This window comes from Mesocricetus auratus, unplaced genomic scaffold (assembly GCF_017639785.1).
Source record: "Mesocricetus auratus isolate SY011 unplaced genomic scaffold, BCM_Maur_2.0 Super-Scaffold_100028, whole genome shotgun sequence".
NCBI lineage: Eukaryota > Metazoa > Chordata > Mammalia > Rodentia > Cricetidae > Mesocricetus > Mesocricetus auratus.
Genome location: NW_024429209.1, coordinates 2,255,695 through 2,272,953, shown reverse-complemented (window position 1 = coordinate 2,272,953; position 17,259 = coordinate 2,255,695). Strand labels below are relative to the sequence as shown.

Genomic DNA, 17,259 nt, shown 5'->3' with positions numbered 1-17,259 from the left:
TGCTGTCTCTTTAGCTTGAAAAAGATGAAAATTGAGGCCTTCAAAGGCCCTTTTTGAAGAGGCAAAGGCTAGGAGGGTGGTCCACCAAGTAAATGTGTTTATAGATGAGCAGTGGGAAGGTGTTGCCCTGGTTCTTCCCTCACAGCGTACAGAAGGAATCTGTGGCCACTGTGAAGCTGTGGGGACAGAGAAAGAAAGATGTCTAAGCGAACAGCAGCACAGGAGGAAGCCAGCTCTGCTCAGGCTCACTCTGCATTCTTGGAGGAGTTGAGGTGCTCTGTGCTCTAGATGGGCCATTACACTGATGTATGTGACGTCATGGGAGGTGCCCTGTGTTTAGTCTGTATTTCACAAAGCCTGCTTGGTACTTGAGAATTAAAGCATAAGTGTCCCTGGGCCTGCAGACGAGTTCTGACTAATCTTTTAATATCCTTGTTTGGAAAGAAATACAAATAGTACTAGTCCACAATGAGAAACTATTTTTCCTTTATTAAGATGAAACAACTAAATCATTGTTAATTTCATTTAGCCCTCCTCTTTTTGGAGTAAACCAGAATTTTAGGATTAACCCTCTACTTCCTCCCATGTTTTGTTTTTGTTTTTGCTTTTTTAATTAATTTTTTTTTTGAGACTATGCTGGGTAGAACTCACTATGTAGACCAGGCTGGCCTCAAACTCAGAGCTCCCCCTGTGTGTCTCTCCTAAGTGCTGTGATTAAATTAAAGACATGTGCCTCCATGCCCAGCTGCCACCCACTACACCCCTCTTTTAATTAATTTATGGCAATTAAAACATTACTGGGAATTTGGACACTGAATTCCCAAATTTACCCATAATTCATTCTTCCTTTCCCTCCTTCCCCACCCTCTTTTGTGGTACAGGAACTCAGACTCAAGGTCCTGTCCATGTTAGGCAAAGAGTTCTACTATTGAGTTACATTCCTAATTTGCTACCCACAATTCCAGTTTAACCAAATAACCCTTTCATTTCTGTGTGTTGCTTCCTAGATTTAACCATGCACATTCATGATTTTGTTTGTAATTTTACCTATGTTTTTAAAATTTTAAAAATGTTAAAAATTGTGTTTTTCATTTGAGATGCATTTTTCATGCTTTTCCCATTCAGGCCTCACTGTAACCAACATGCAGCAAGTTGTCAATGGCCTTTGAGCGTTTAGGTGGCAGAAGCAGTTTAAAAAAATTATATTGTTTTATTTTTTAATTTCATTTATTTTATTTTATGGTCATGGTATATTGTCTGCATGTATGTCTGTGTGAGGTTGTTGGATTTTCTGGAGCTGGAGTTATAGACGTTGTGAGCTGCCATGTGAGTGCTGAGAATTGAACATGGATCCTCTGGAAGAGCAGTCATCTCTTTAACCCCAAGTTTGTTTGTTTTTGTTTTTCCGAGGCAGGGTTTCTCTGTGTAGTCCTGGCTGTCCTTGAACTCACAGAGATCCTCCTGCCTCTGCCTCCCAAGAGCTGGAATTAAAGGCGTGCCCCACCACCACCTGGCTGACCCAAGTTTTTTTTTTTTTTTGGTTGTTTTGTTTTTTAGTTTTTTTTTTTTTTTTTTTTTTTGAGACGGCGTTTCTTGGCATAGCTCTAGCTGTCCTGGAATTCATTCTGTAGACCAGGCTAGCTCAAATGTATAGAAATTTGCCTGCCAGTAGTAACAAGTTTTAATCTTAAAATTGATGCCTCTCTCCTACACATCAAACCTTGTCAGAATTTACATAGAAACTCACTCTTTCATTTTCCTATTATAATTTTACTTCTCTGATTTGACTTAGAGTCAGTCTATATTTCTAGGGCTGAATCCTTTTATTTCTTCAAGAATTAATGAATTAATTTTTGGGCTTTATTTTGTTCTTTGGAACCATCTCTTGCTATGCTCTGAGCTGGTACTGAACTCACAGCAATCCTCCTGCTTCAGCCTTCCAGAGATTGCAAGTGTGAGCCATCACATCCAGCTTCGTGTATTCAATAGATACTGTCGAGCATTTGCCATGTACCAAACACCACTCTGGCTGCTGATCTTGACTCATCTCGATGGTCCTTCACCAGACACTGGGCAAGCAAGGTTGGGTAGAGCCAGCCAGAGAGCTCCTCTTGGACTGACTTTGTTAAGTCATGCTCAGTCACTCATATCTGTTCATCTTCCAGAGGTCACGGATGAACCAGTCTCGAGTCTGGGTGGAATCAGAACAAAGTGTTGGGATGGACACACAGCAGAATAGGAAATACCACACCACAAGTAAGGTGAGTGTGTCCGCTGCTGTAGACTGCCTTATGTGAATGCCTTACGTGAATATAGAGGGTGAGGTTTGGGGAGTTGAAGGGATTTACCCAAGTTTACAGAGGGTGGTGAGTGACAAACTAATAGACTATGTGAAGCCTATCTTGTGAGCTTGTATCCTGTTTCTTCTACTGTAGGCTCTTGTCTGAAATTAAAAAATTTTTTAGAGAAAAACAATTTTTATGGACTTTGTACAAGTTTAAGACAGTCATAAATCTTGCAAGAATTACTTATTGGGTGAATTATCTACCTTTCTTTTTTTTTTTTTTTTTTTTTGGTTTTTTTTTTCGAGACAGGGTTTCTCTGTGTAGCTTTGGAGACTGTCCTGGAACTAGCTCTGTAGACCAGGCTGGCTTCGAACTCACAGAGATCCACCTGCCTCTGCCTCCCAAGTGCTGGGATTAAAGGCGTGCGCCAACGCCCGGCTTCTACCTTTCTTTATTGAGGCATTGGAGCAAGTTTTCCTAGAATTCCCCCCCCCTTCCTCTCTTCCTCCCTCTTCTCCCTCCCTTTCTCTTCTTTTTTCCTTGTCTCTTCCCCTCACTCCCTTCTGCCCACCCCTTGCCCTTTTCCTTCTATTTTTTTATGTATAATGGGTGTGTTGCCCTCAGAGGCCAGAAGCAGCAGGCACAGATCCCTTAGAACTAGAGTTATAGACAGTTGTTGGCTGCAATGGGGGGTGCTGAGAATTGAACCTAAGTCCTCTGGAAGAGCAGCCAGTGCTGTTAGCCACTGAGCCATCTCACTCTGTTTCATGTCACCTTTAACTCAAGTACCTCTAGTCTCTTCTTTCCCAATCATGGGATCACAGGCACATGGTTACTGAGGTGGGTATGCATTGCTTTGTAATCTGGAGGATGTCTGTTAGATACCATTTCAGATGTGTTGGCACATCTAGGGAGGGTTCTGAGTCTGGTTTCATGAGAGAGTACTTGCTTAGTGTATGCGAAGCCCTGGGCTTGATCTCCAGCATTGTGCTAAAACAGAACAACAGAACACTCAAAGCAAGCAAGCAAGCAATCAGGTAGAAAAAAAAGGAAATCAAAGTAAAAAAACAATCTAAGCAATAAAAATGTCCTTAGAAGGAAGAAATAAAAGCACTCTGTTTTGAAAATTTCTTGTAACTAACTTGATTTCTTTTTCTTTGGTTAAGTAGCTTCCTACTATCCAAGATTTCCCGCAACCTGTAGAGGAGAAGGTTGGTCCCTTCACGAAGATAATAGAAGCCATGGGATTCACTGGACCTTTGAAATACAGTAAATGGGTAAAGATTTTATGTTCCTTTGGGTCTGGGCTCTTCTGATGCTCATAGATTGACTTTAAAGCTTCTGATTTGAGAAATTCACACGTTCTTTTGAGAATTTCTTAAGAATGCACCCTCTACGCTCTAGTTAGTGTATGTATAGGCAGACCAAAGAACCCCTTCACCCAAAGCCTTGGACGTGTCTGCAGTTGCTGGCAGGGCAACGAGGCGCAAGTTTTCAGGCCTTTGCTTTGTTGCCTGATAACAGCATCTAGATGAGGTTAAAGGGACATTCCAATGGGTCACATTCTCTGTGTAGCCCTGGCTGTCCTAGAACTCATGCTGGTAGACCAGACTGACCTCAAACTCACAGAGGTCCCCCTGCATCTGCCCCACAATGTGTTGGAATTACAGGCATGCAGCACTGTCTGGCTACTTTTGCTCTCTTAGATTAATTCATTTTCCCAACAGTTTTCATGACAGCAAATACAGGTTTCTGTCTGCAAGTTTTTGTGTACAAATTCTGAAAAGTCAACATTGATTGCAACTTTGTTGATAAGAGCTTTCAAATAGATGGAGAGGCTACAAATGCTAAGTGACAGTGATATTCTTAGAGACCCTGCAGTCTCTGGTAAAACTTCAAGGAAATAGTCATTTTCTTTCTTTTTTTAAAAAATAATTTATTTATTTTCTTAAGTTTCATTTACATTCCAACTTCAGTTCTCCCTCCCACTGGAAACAGTTATTTTTATTAAAGTTTTATATTTATGTGTGTAAAATTCTTCTTTTTTTTTTTGGTTTTTACGAGACAGGGTTTCTCTGTATTGTTTTGGAGGCTGTCGGTCCAGCCCAGCCTCGAATTCACAGAGATCCGCCTGCCTCTGCCTCCCGAGTGCTGGGATTAAAGGCGTGCACCACAAACGCCCAGCCCATTTATAATTTTTAAAATTGTGTGTGTGTGTGTGTGTGTGCACGTTATATGTGTGTAGCTGCATGCATGTCTTGGAGTCTTGGAGAATGTATGGAGATCATAAGACAGATTGGGAACTCTGTTCTCTCCTTCCACTGTGTGGATCCTGGGTGTTGAATTTAGATCATCAAGTTTGGTGGCAAAAGCCTTTATTCTCTGAGCCATTTTGTTGGCCCCCTTCCTCTTTTAAAAAGAAGTTGTGCCAGGTGGTGGTTCACACCTTTAATTCCAGCACTCAGGAGGCAGAGGCAGGTGATCTCTGTAAGTTGAAGGCCAGTTTGGTCTACTGACAGCCTTCAAAGCTACAGAGAAACCTGGTCTTGAAAACAGACAGACAAAAAAAGAAGTTGTGATTATGACATTTGTAATATAGAATTGAAAATATGTGTGCTGTTTAAAAAGTGGAAATTAAATCATGAGTGGTGAACATGCCTTTAATCCTAAATGGATCTCTGTGAGTTCTAGACAAAAATGGCCTGAAACTCACAGAGCTCCACCTCCCTCTGCCAGCTACTGGGAATAAAGATGTGTGCTATCCTGCCCCCTGCCCCCCCAAAATGAAGAGTGAAATGGAAATAAAGAAAGAATAGAGGAGGATATTAACTGTTTTACTCGTGTCTTAGTAATTGGGTTCCACTTAGTTGCTTCCATATGCTTTGTCTAGTCTTATGTTTTGTTTCATTTTTAATGATTCCACAGGGCAAATTGGCCACTATTTGAAAAATTATGAGACCAGTGGGAGAATTCTCTCTTATAGCTAAGTTACCTTAACTAAATATTTGCATTAAAAAATCTCTTATGATATGGCAGTTTTTTAAAAGATTTATTTATTTATTATGTATACAGTGTTCTGTCTGAATGTATGCCTGAAGGCCAAACCAGTGTATCAGATCTCATTATAGATGGTTGTGAGCTGTCATGTGGGTGCTGGGATTTGAACCTGGGTCCTCTGGAAGAGCAGCCAGTGCTCTTAACTGCTGACCCATCACTCCAGTCCGATGTGGCAGTTTTTATAGCCTTCTTTTTTAAAGTCTGTCACATCAAAATATCACACTATGACATTCTGGTTTGATTTTGGTGGGAAAAATGTAGTGAGGACTTCCCGTTTTAAAGGTTTATAGTTAAGTCCTTTTTAGCACTGTTAACTCAGAAATCTGTGGCCAGATACTTGCATTGGCTTGCACTGGCAAATTCCTTGTTTGTATTTTCACAGGAATTTGCTTAGAGAACAAAGTGTTTACTTGTCTACTGATGCTTATGACCTACCTTCTGGCTACATTTTTCTTGGATGTTTTCATTTGTAGATTCCTATAGAATCATACTTAGACTTTATTGCTGAAGATTTAGCTCAAGGTCTTTCTCATGCTAGACAATCAATAGACCATAAAACAGTGTCCCTAGCCTATATTTAAAAGTTTAAATGTAGCCTTTTCTTACTTATTTGAGCACCCTAAAATAGCATTTTTCTTTGTTTGTTTGGTTGTTTTGTTTTGTTTTGTTTGAGACAGGGACTCTCTGTGTAGCCCTGGCTGGCATGGAACTAGCTATGTAGACCAGGCTGAACTCAAATTCACAAAAATTTGCCTATCTCTGATTCTCAAGTGTTGGAAGTAATTAAAGGTGTGCACCACCATGCTCCCCCTTGAAAATAACCTTTCCCCCTCTTATGTTTACATAGCAGTATCATGTAAGAACTAAAGAATGGTTGAAGAAACCATGAATGGTGCCATAGGTCTTCAATCCTAGCACTTGGGTGGCAGAGACAGGCAGATCTCTGTGAGTTTGAGGCCAGCCTGTTCTACATAGGCAGTTTTGGGGTAGCTTAGGGGAACACAGCAAATCTCCCCCCACCTCCCAAAAATAGAAAAAAGAAAAGTTGAAAGAAATAGAGATGCTTAGTATAGAAAAGAGAAGGCCTTGTGAGTCCTTAGCATTGAGGGAAAAGTCGGTGATGGATGATGGATGAAGATGTGTCATCTGAGGTGCTCAGAGTAGGGAATGATGAGAGCCCTCCAGTAGGATGGAGCCTTACGAGGTTGTTTGGTTGGCGCAGGGGCTCAGATTGTTCAACATGAAATAAGAATGTTGTAAAAAGAAGTCCAGCCAGAATAGGAGGTTCAAGTGACAAAAAAAAAAAAAAAAAGTAAAATTTCCTGTGCAGCTCTCACATAGCCATCAGTACAATCCTCTTACTCCATTCACTCCTCGTCTTGTTGGAGGGTACACATGTCCTGGCAGGTGGGAGAGCAGGCCTAGGTGTCCTGCCCTAGACAATGGCATGGCGAAGTCTCCCAAAGTGAGAGTGAAATAAACATGAAGTCATCCAAGGACGGGAACAGCTTGTGTTGACTGAGTGGAAATTCAGTCTGCGTCCTTCCCTTCACTCACATTAACTCATGGTTCTCAAAGAGACTCTTTCCAGCTGTTACTTCCAGCCCCGGCATGAGAGTCCTCAGGGACTTGCTTCAGAGATTTGTCCAGGAAAATGGCTCACCCAAGAATAAAGGTTTGGCTTTGCTACAAGAAAAGAGAAGAACTATAAAATGCTTCTGATTGCCACAGTATGAGCACTGTATAAAGATGCTGGCCAGTCTGGTCAAGTAGTCTTTATTTGTAATGAATACTTTTTCATGGATGTATCTGGAGCCTGGGGCCTTGGAGACAAGTCTGCCTTTCCTAGAGCAGAGTGATGAGTTGTGACTAAAGAGAGTTTATGCAGAGGATCCAGAAGGAAACGACAAGCATGGGGGGAGGGTCAAGAATTAAGTAACTAGGAATTTTAGTTAAAATTATAAATTTGTCTATAGTTAACCTGGGCCATACACTCAACCAGGGCAGAAATTTTTGTCCATTTTGTTTATCCCTCACCATAGCATTTAGATCTGTGGCAGGAACTCCATTTGGTATTCAGTGTTAAGTGAGCCTAAAGTTCCCATCTCAAGGACAAAAGGCCTACTGGTGTCAAAAGTATCAGGATAAGGGTGTCATTAGGCCAGTGATAGTGTAGATCAATGCTTTCTGAAACCTGATCTTTCTGCTCCCTGGTTACACTTGTTCTTGTTTTTGTTTTTTGTTTTGTTTTGTTTTCTCGAGTGTGTGTGTGTGTGTGTGTGTGTGTGTGTGTGTGTGTGTGTGTGTGTGTGTGTGTGTGTGTGTGTCCTGGAACTTGATCTGTAGATCAGACTGGCCTTGAACTCACAGAGATCTGCCTTCTGCCTCCCAAGCGCTGGGATTAAAGGCGTGCACCATCATGCTTAGCTGAATCGTAGTTCTTGATGAATTTTAAAGGCAGCTCCCTCCCTCTTGTCCGTTCTTTGATTTGCCAGCGTTGGGTTCAACTTTGCATTTCTGCATAAATCTCTTTGATTGTCATGTATTATATCTTAACTCTTGATGGGCTCTATTTATTTGTTTTTATTTATTTATTTTAGAGACAGGGTATCTTGTAGATGAAGCTTGAACTTCTTTTTCATCTCAGCCTCCTAAGTGCTGTTTGTTTAATTTTTCTTTTTGTTTTGTTTTTGTTTCAGTAATTCAATTTTATTATGTATATAGGTATTTTATCTGCCTGTATGTATGCTTGTGTATCTGTGTACCCCTTGTGTGCCTGATGCCTGTGGAGGCCAGAGCCAGAAGAAGGTGTTAGATCCCCTGGAATTGGAGTTACAGGTGGTTTAGAGCCACCATGCCAGTTGCTGGGAACTGAACCTGGGTCCTCTACAAGAGTAGCCAGTGTTCTTAATTGCTGAGCCATCTCTCCAGCCCTTTTTTAGTTTTTTGTTTGTTTGTTTGTTTTGCTTTGTTTTTGAGACAGTGTCTCACACTATAGTCTGGACTGGCCTGGAACCTGCTCTGTAGACTATACTGGTCTTGAACTCTTTGAGTGCTGGGATGATAGGCATGGGCCACTATGTTGTGCTTGCCCTGTCATTTCAAGAAAGGAAAAGAAACTTGTACAAGTCTTTTGTTATATACTGCTTTATTTAGTTTTGCAATTTTGTATTTCTGGCTTGTTCTCCAGACCAACTCAACTCTGTAAGAACTGATTTATGATTTCTAGATTTGATCTTAAGGTGTAATATACATACATAAAATACAAGTTAGTATAGGGCTTAGGTAAAATACCACTCATTAAGGTCTGAGGGAATTAACCTTTTCTTTTAAAAGATTGATTTATTTTTATGTGTATGACTAGTTTGCTTGTGTATGTGTATGTATGTGTACCACATGGATTCCTGTTGCCTGTGGAGGCCAGAAGAGAACGTCAGATCCCCTGGGGCTGGAGTTACAGGGGATGGCGAACCTCGATGTGCTTCTAACCTGAGTCATGTTTCCAGCCCCTGAAGAAATTTCTTAATATTGGGTACTAAGTGCTTCATATTTAGTACTTGAGGCATAGTGAGAAGTATTTCGTATTTATTAGAGAATTTGTTTATACACATAGGTTCTGTGAGTGCAGAAAAGACATGCCCCCCCACCCCTAAATCATAGACTAGTTAGTAGAGCCTCTGAGCAAAGATTAAAGGATTTCAGGGTTAACATTTTAAAAATTTATGTGTTTATATTTAAAGGTAGAGATGGTGAGCTCAACTACAGAGCCAGTCCCCAGTCAACATGGGCTGCTTGAGGTCTGGTCTCTAAAACAAAATACATTGCCCGCAGATAGATTTGTACCTCTCCTTCTAGCGGAAGAAATATGAGCTCTGCAGCCCATACCTAATGACTCTAGAGCATCCTCTTGGTCATGTCTTGAGTTTGGTTTTATTCTCTTTGTCTAGAAGATTAAGATCGCAGCCCTACGCATGTACACGAGCTGTGTGGAGAAAACTGACTTTGAGGAATTCTTTCAGAGTAAGTGACTCTCGATTGTTCTGAAAGGGAACCGTCTACTGTTTATTTTTGTAGCTGTGGGTTTTAAGTTAACTTAAACATTTGTTTGTGTGTGTGTGTGTGTGTGTGTGTGTGTGTGTGTGTGTATGTTATCCTATTTATCCATGCATGTATAGCCCACGGTGTTCACTGTGGTGAACACTGGTGTTATCCTCCAAAACATTGTTTATCTCCTTTAAGACAGGGTCCTTCATTGGCCTGGAGCTCACAGTTAGGCTACACTTGATGACTAGTGAGCTCCAGTAACCCTCCTGTCTCTGCCTCCCCATCACTGGGGTTACAGGCACAGGTCACTCTGCCTGGTACGTGCCCGGTATTTTTACAGGGGATCTAGGAATCAGGCTAAGGTCATCATGTTTGCACGGCAGGCACTTCATAGACTGAACCACCTCTCCATCCCTTGAACTTGCTGTGCATCGAGGGTGACCTTGAGCTCCTGATCCTACTGTCTGTCTCCCAAGTGCTGGCTGGATTCAGGCTTGTACCACCATGCCCTCTCTTAGCATTTGACATGGACTTTTTGTCAGTCATTTCTCTTTTTGTGTCTTTGATTGTTTTAGTTAATCCTGAAATAAATTTCATGATTTGTAGTCAGACTTCCTTGGGGCGGCCAGCTCATCTGTTGATTAGGAAATCTTGGCCATGAGCTTAGACTTGACCCACTAACTCTTTTAACTTAAATTAACCCTTATTTTTATTAATCTATGTTCTACCATGTGGCTTTTTACCTCTCTCCCATTCGCTGTGTGTCTGATTCATTCAGCATCTTGCCTTGACTATCTCCTCTCTTTGCTCAAAGGGAAGTACTGCCTGCCTCTCCTGCCTAGCTGTTAGCCATTCACCTTTATTTTTACACCAGTCATGGCAACCAACACATCTTCACACAGTATACAAATGTTCTGCAACAGTGACTCTTCTTTTTACTAGAGGGTTTTTGGTCTCAAAGGCTTATATAATTTTATCACTTACATCCCATTGATAATTGATTTCCAGAAGGATGTTACTATAAACTACAATTATTAAAATGGTTAACTAAAATAAGTATTTGTAAGCCATTCTGTGTCCACAGACTTTAGAAGGAAACCTGTACTCTGTGCACTTACAGCAAAAGCCCTCCCCTTAAAGAGTACAGCTGGTGCTTTCCTCTGGCAACAAATATCCGTACACAGTTAACAAAGAAGGCTAGATGCAGTTTTGATTGCTTAATAACTATTTGATTTGTTTAAAACTCAAATATAAGTTGTTTTGGCTACTTCACTATTTCAGCAGATTAATATTAGGGACTTAAAATAGTATATTTTGTTATAATTCTAATTTACTTTTTTACTTTCTATTTTCTTTCTTTCTTTTTAACATATGAAGCTGTTTAATTAGGTTGATAGCAATTTAGAAAACCAGTTTGTGAGGATACATCCCGTTTGTCAGAGAGAACTGAGACCGCAGGTAGCCCTGGAGCTGAGGAACAGCTTTGATCTTTGGCAAATGCTGCGAGTTCACGGTTTTCTGATTGGCCTTGTGCTGCTCTGTAATCTCGTATTTCTCTTTCTCTGTGTGAAGATCTCACCCTCCTGGTGCCTGGGCTTGCGCAGCTGCTTCTTCCTGAAGTAAGCATCAGTCAGGTGTTTGGGGATTTTAACATTACTGATAACAACTTTTGTAGAAGTGGCAATGACAAATTTCTGGTATGTTCTTCACAGAGGAACTCTGTTGAAGGCAAGAGGGCCTGTCAGGAGTAAAGCCACTGCTCAGCTGCTTCAGGAAAACCACCCTCTTGCCCCTGTGGTACCAGGAGAGGATGATCAGGACAGTCCCTGGAGTGATGCTGGCATGCAGCTTTCTCACACGCTGACTGAAGGGCTTTTTGCCATGGCTTAGCTGCTGAGAAGAACATCTTCAGTAGGGTAATACCTGGGTATTTTTCGAAGCTTAACTACCCGGCTACCACCATTCTTGTCACCACCAACAGGTTTAGTGACAGTAGCCAGGACCTTCTCCTTTCTTTTCTTCTTTTCAACCTTGGTTTTTGCAGCTGAGTATTTTCTTTTGTTCAGAGCCTTTCTGGAGTACATAACAGATCGGGAGTACCTGCCAAGTCCTCTAGCCGGGACAGGGGTCCGGCTGCACTGGGGCTTCCCTTCTCGGGCTTCTTAACCTTAGGCCACCGCCCTTTCTGACTGCGCCAGCGGCAGGGCACCAGCGGCAGCGGCATCACCGCCAGCCTTCGTGGCTGCTGGCTTTCTCTTTTGTGTCAGGCTTCTGAGCTTTTTCACCGGCCATCTCGTAAGATGGGGTAGAGCTACTTTCTATTTTCTTGTTCACCGGGAAAGATAATTTCCCTGCTCCTTTGTAAACGGGGAGTTTTTTATTAACTAAAAAGACATTTCATTTATTGCTGGTGTGTGTGTGTGTGTGTGTGTGTGTGTGTACACATATGTGTGAGCATACACACCATGGGGGCCCATGTAGAGGTCAGAGAACAACTTATAAAGATTGGTTCTTTCTGCCATTCGGCTTCTAGGGAATTATAATCAGGTTGACAGGCTTGATGGCAAACATCCTTATCTCCTGAGCTATCTTGCCAGTCCTAAACTGTTTTTTTATTATACAAGAAATTAGTCTACAATGAGAAAATATACTTTCTTCAAATGATAAAGAAGATACCGAGTTTTTTCTTAAATCTATGGGCATTCTCCTGGGCCTTTTTATTTTACTGTAGTTTGCTTGATTTTTTTTTTTTTTGGTTTTACGAGACATGGTTTCTCTGTATCGTTTTGGAAGCTGTCGGTCCAGCCCTGCCTCCGAACTCACAGCGATCCTCCTGCCTCTGCCTCCCAAGTGTTGGGATTAAAGGTATGCGCTACCACCGCCCGGCAGTTTGCTTGATTTTTTAGCATAATTTTAATTTAGAAAGTAACATTAAAAATACCCCCCAAGCCAAACAAACAAGTGAACAATCATATCTGGAGCCAATGAAATGGCTCAGAAATTAGGAGCACCTACTGTTCTTCCAGAAGACCTAAGTTTGATTCTTAGCACCCACATGATAGCTACAATCATTTGTCACTCTAGTTCTAGAGAGGATCTGATGACCTCTTCTGGACTCTGCATATATGGCATGCATGTAATATACAGACATACATGCAGGCAAGACACCCATACCTATAAAATAAAAAATAAATAATCTGAAAAGCAAACAAGCAAAACCAACATAACCACCTTATGCTTGTTGTCTATGTTTGTTTGCAGTTTGGGGGATCTTACCCATGAGAGCATGAGAGCAGCACTAAGGTCTCCTTCAGCCTACCCTCATATCTTTTTCCATAGAAACATTATCCTCAAGGCCAGGGAGTAAGATCCCTTGCTGTGCAAGCATAAAGGCCTGAGTTTGCATCAGCACCCATGGAAAAAGCTGTGCATGGTCCCATGTTGGGAGTGAAGGAAACCCTGAGTGAGTGAAGTCCTCAGTGAATTTGTGTTGTTGACACGTGCATGGCCATGTTAAGGACCTCATAGCCTCAGACTGATGGGAAGATGACAAAGCCTCTTGGGATGAGGCTCAGAGGAGTGGCAGAGCTTTCCTAAGTGTAAGTGTTGACATTGTGTGTAGAAAATGTGCACTATATCTTTCTCCCTCCAGAAATGTACAGCTTGATGACTGCTGCAAAACAGAGACTGTTCCTACCATGGCTAGCCACTCTTGCCTTAAACTGCACCTCCTTGTTCAGCTGTTTGCTATAACCCTGTGTCTTTTCAAATCTGTGTAATAAACATGCTGAGCTTCTGGGGTACTGTGGTTTCTCTATCTAAGACCCCAGTCCAACTGAACCAGCATTTTTGTCTGTGTCCATGTATCTATCTGTCTTACTTCATTATTTCAATACCCGCATACAGTTCAAGTCCCTTGAGCCATGCAAGGATGCAGATCCAGATGTGCCTATAACCTCAGCATTGGGGGAGGGAAGATGACAGCTAGTAGATCCTGGGAGCTTGCTGGTAAGCCAAAATGGTGAGCTCTTCCAGGTAGAGAGACATAGAGGAAGATACTTGATAATTTCCTCTGGATTCTGCATGCACATATGTACACTCAAACACTCATGCGCATATACCATACACATAAATACAACACACACGGGCACACACACACACACACACACCCAAAGGGAAAAACAAGTTTATCATCAGGTATTTAATACTTGATTCATATTTATTATAATGATCTTAGATGAGTGCTTACTTGCCATCACTCCTCATTATTGCAGGTTCCTCTTTTTTTAAAGTTTTAGTTTACCTGTATTAGTATTTGGTATATATGTGTACATGCAGTCAGTGCCCACAGAGGCCAGAAGAGGGCATTGGAAACACTGGAACTGCACTTCCAAAAACAGATGGTTGTGAGCTGCCATGTGGGTGTTGGGAATCAAACCTGGGTCCTCTGCAAGAGCAGCCAGTGCTTTTAACCACTAAGCCACCTCTCTAGCTTCCTAGTGAGGGTTCTTGAGTTTTATTACTATTATAGTATCAAATAAAAAGGACTGTTATTACATAGTTAATTTTAATATTTCAGTCATAGCTTGCAGATTATCAACTTAAAAGTGTCAGAAAGTTATAATTACATATTAATAGCTCACATTTATTTGCTTTCATGTTTGTCTCCTTTAGGAGTTTCACAATCTTGTGGGATAGTAAGTGCTTGTATTATTGTTTATTTTTGTTTTGTGTTTAGAAACAGTTGAAGCTTAAAGAGGCTCAGTGACTTGCCCAAGATTGCCTAGCCAAGCCTTGCACCTGTGTTGTCTGGCTTAAACCTCAGGGATTTTCCCACTGTAGCATGCTGTCCGTGAATGAATGTAACCACAAACTGGAAATTGTAATGCAACTTAATAATTTGGGTTTTGCTTTATTTTGATGAGAGTTCCCTTTGGGAGATGTTGTACTAGTATTGGAAATTGGTGTTTGTATATACAACAGGGTGTATCTTGGTGCATTTTGCCCTGGATTTGTCCTTCAGAATAAGTGGCAGTGAGTTTTCTGGTGATCACACTCTCCCTTCAGATTTTCTAAGACTTAATTAGGCATTTGCCTATGGCATAGGCCGGGCATGGTGGCACTTGGGAGTCAGAGACAGGCAGATCTCTGAGTTCAGGCCAGCCTGTTCTACATATCGAGCTCCAGGCTAACTAAGACTGCATAGAGAGATCCTCTTTCAAAATGAAAACCACCACATAAACCTATAGCATAAGGAGGGCATGGTGGCACATGTCTGTAATTCCAGTACTTAGAAGTGGCATGAAGATTGCCATAAACTTAAGGAAAACCTGTTCACTATGTAGCCAGGACTACATAGTGAAACCTTGTCACAAACAAGCAAACAAACCTATGACTTGTTTATTTGTTCTCCTGTGACCCTTTTTTTTTTTTTTTTGGCTAGGTTTACATTTTAAAATCAAGCCAAAGAAGTTCCAGAGTGTGGCTAGTGAACAAAGAACAGATTTGGAAAGTACCATCTGGAGGCAAAAGATTTTTTAGAAAAATCTGTAAAATAGTGAGACCGACTTTCTTATGGTTTGGATTCTAAGGAGTTAGTGGGGATTGGAATAAAATGAGGGAATATTTATGTTGCTTCCTAAGATTATACCTTTAAAGTGGCCACACCACTTTACATCTTTTCGGTAGGGCTTGATTGTAGTAGTCCTGAGGACAGAGAGCCTTGAACATCTGGCAAGTGTCATTCTTCCCCACCAAAAGGAGGCTGATGACATTTCTTGAAGACTGTATGTTAGGGAGGTGTTGTGTCACAGTATGCTGTGCTCATCAGCTTCTTGGACAGTCCTCCTTATGCTGTCAGAGTTGTAGACCTCAGTCATGTCAGTACCACTGAGATCTACAGCGCTAGGTGCGTCTGAGTAGTCAGATAACTTTGGCAGCTGCTGTTTCTGGCATGATGGTGATGTCCGTTGCCTGACATAATGAATATTCTTGCTGGGTTATGTAGTTTGCTCACTGGTGTGTGGGGCATAGGTAGCCAGGTATTTTGTGCTTAATTCTGCAATCTTGTCTGTGACTTTTTGCCTCTAGGAGACTGATGACCTCGGAGAGGAGGGACTCCTTAATGAAAAGACTCTGAGCCAGTGGTTGAGGTTTCATTCTACTTTGTGACACAGTTTTAACTGGTGAAGCTTTTCAAAGATAATTTGAACCCCATTATTTAATTCAGTGGAAACAACAATAGTAAACATTGAGGTGTTATTTTAAATGGCAATCATTTTGTTAAGGTTTTTTTTTTTTTTTTTGAAAGGATTTCATTACATGCTGTTGGTTGGCCTAGAACTCACTATGTAGGGTAGGATGGCTTCTGACTCACAGAGATCCACCCTCCTCTGCCTCCCAAATGCTGGTGCCCAGGCTAAGGGCATGTGCAACCACACCGGGCTTTCCTAAGCATTTTACAGGCCTTTGATCTCTTGTTTATCATCACAGAAGCTCTCAGATAGGCCCCCTTGTTCTGCCCACTGACTTATTGACAGAAGGAAACTGAGCCTCCGAGAAGCCCAGAAACTTCACCTAAATGGACTTAAATTAAATCAATTAAATTAAGCAGTCTGACTTCCTATTAAAATCTGATAATATCGCTCTCCAGTGACAGTAATGGAATTATTTAATTTAACTGAACCTGGTGTCAAGGAAGAGTTTAGCCTCAGAAAAGAATATCCTGCATGTGTGTTAGAGCAAGAGTGTGATCATGGCAGAGTGTCACGGGGTTTAGCCCTGAAGTATGTAAACACATTCTGTTGAGCTAAGAATCGTATTTTTGTGTTGCTCATAGTCAACATTCAGTTGTTGGTTTGATATTTTTGAGGTTTACTCTGTGGGTTTCTGTTATGTCCTCCATGGGCACAGTGACTTACTCATGTGCCAACTCTTTTCTCATCAGCCCTGAGCTGACCCCCAGAAGGGAAAACTGTGACCCAGGGCCAGCTGCTGACCTGTCTGTCTCTCTGTGCTTTCCAGCCCAAGAACTGATTCCACCTCTGAGGAAACTGGACAGGCTCCTGGAGGCTGCTGGGAAGCTCTGATGTAGAGGCAACAGTTGGGCAGATTGTTTTGTAGAAGCAGCCAGATTTCATTCTCCAGATTGAAAGACAGACTTCCAAGAAAACTTTTCTTTTTAATGTTTTGTTCTAACATCCAAAAAAAGACCCAAATTGAAATCCGGGCTTGAGAGTTTCTCGGGGCTATTCTTGTTCTAGGCGGAGAGCAGCTGGCCGGCTCTCAGATGGCATGGCTCTCAATAGCTGGATGGCTGGTCAGGCCAGTCTCCAGCTCCCTCCTGCTGGGTTCAGAGAGGAAGTCCACTTGACAGCTGCTGGGTACCACCCAGTAAGCTCACCCGAGTTCTTTAGTGTCCTTTTGTGACAGACCTGGATTCAAACCCGAGCCTGACCACTGGCTTAGCATGGCTCTTGCCTGTGGTTACTTGGCCTTTTTACTCTGCTTCTTTGCCTCTAGCGTAGGGCTCCAGTGCTGCTTCTGGGTTATAAGGAAAGGGATTAAGAGAAATGTTGTATTAAGATGATTAACAGCAGGTTGAGTGTGGAGTACTACCCTTTCTCAAGGAAGGGGCCGCATCTTAACATTAGAGAGGTACTTAAGTAGCAGTCCACACACTGCACAGAGGATCAAAGAAGTCTGAATTTAATCTCATGTGTCTCAGTTCTTGGTGTTGTGGCTCAGGAGCCTTGAGCAATTGTCTTGATAACACTGTTTTCAAGATAACACTGTCAGTTTTCTCACCTGTCAAACTGGGAATATGTCAATACCCCCCTACTAGGGTTGTTAGATTCATTGAGCTAATGGCTGT

General features: G+C 41.8%; 1 protein-coding gene and 1 pseudogene across 3 annotated transcripts in view; one reads left to right on the top strand and one right to left on the bottom strand.

Moving 5' to 3' along the window:
- The window catches only part of LOC101842565 (ubiquinol-cytochrome-c reductase complex assembly factor 1), an 87,752-nt gene that overhangs the window by 11,211 nt on the left and 59,282 nt on the right, over positions 1 to 17,259 (top strand). For 2 of the 3 annotated variants that reach the window (XM_021235637.2, XM_005084627.4), the window contains exons 3-5: positions 2,166 to 2,261; positions 3,455 to 3,562; positions 9,290 to 9,362. In XM_021235637.2, the coding sequence (XP_021091296.1) occupies positions 2,166 to 2,261; positions 3,455 to 3,562; positions 9,290 to 9,362 (277 nt within the window). Of the gene's footprint in view, positions 1 to 2,165; positions 2,262 to 3,451; positions 3,563 to 9,289; positions 9,363 to 17,259 lie in introns of those variants that run through there. The other variant, XM_040732698.1, reaches the window with a different exon arrangement.
- LOC101842299 lies at positions 10,748 to 11,678 on the bottom strand (annotated as a pseudogene).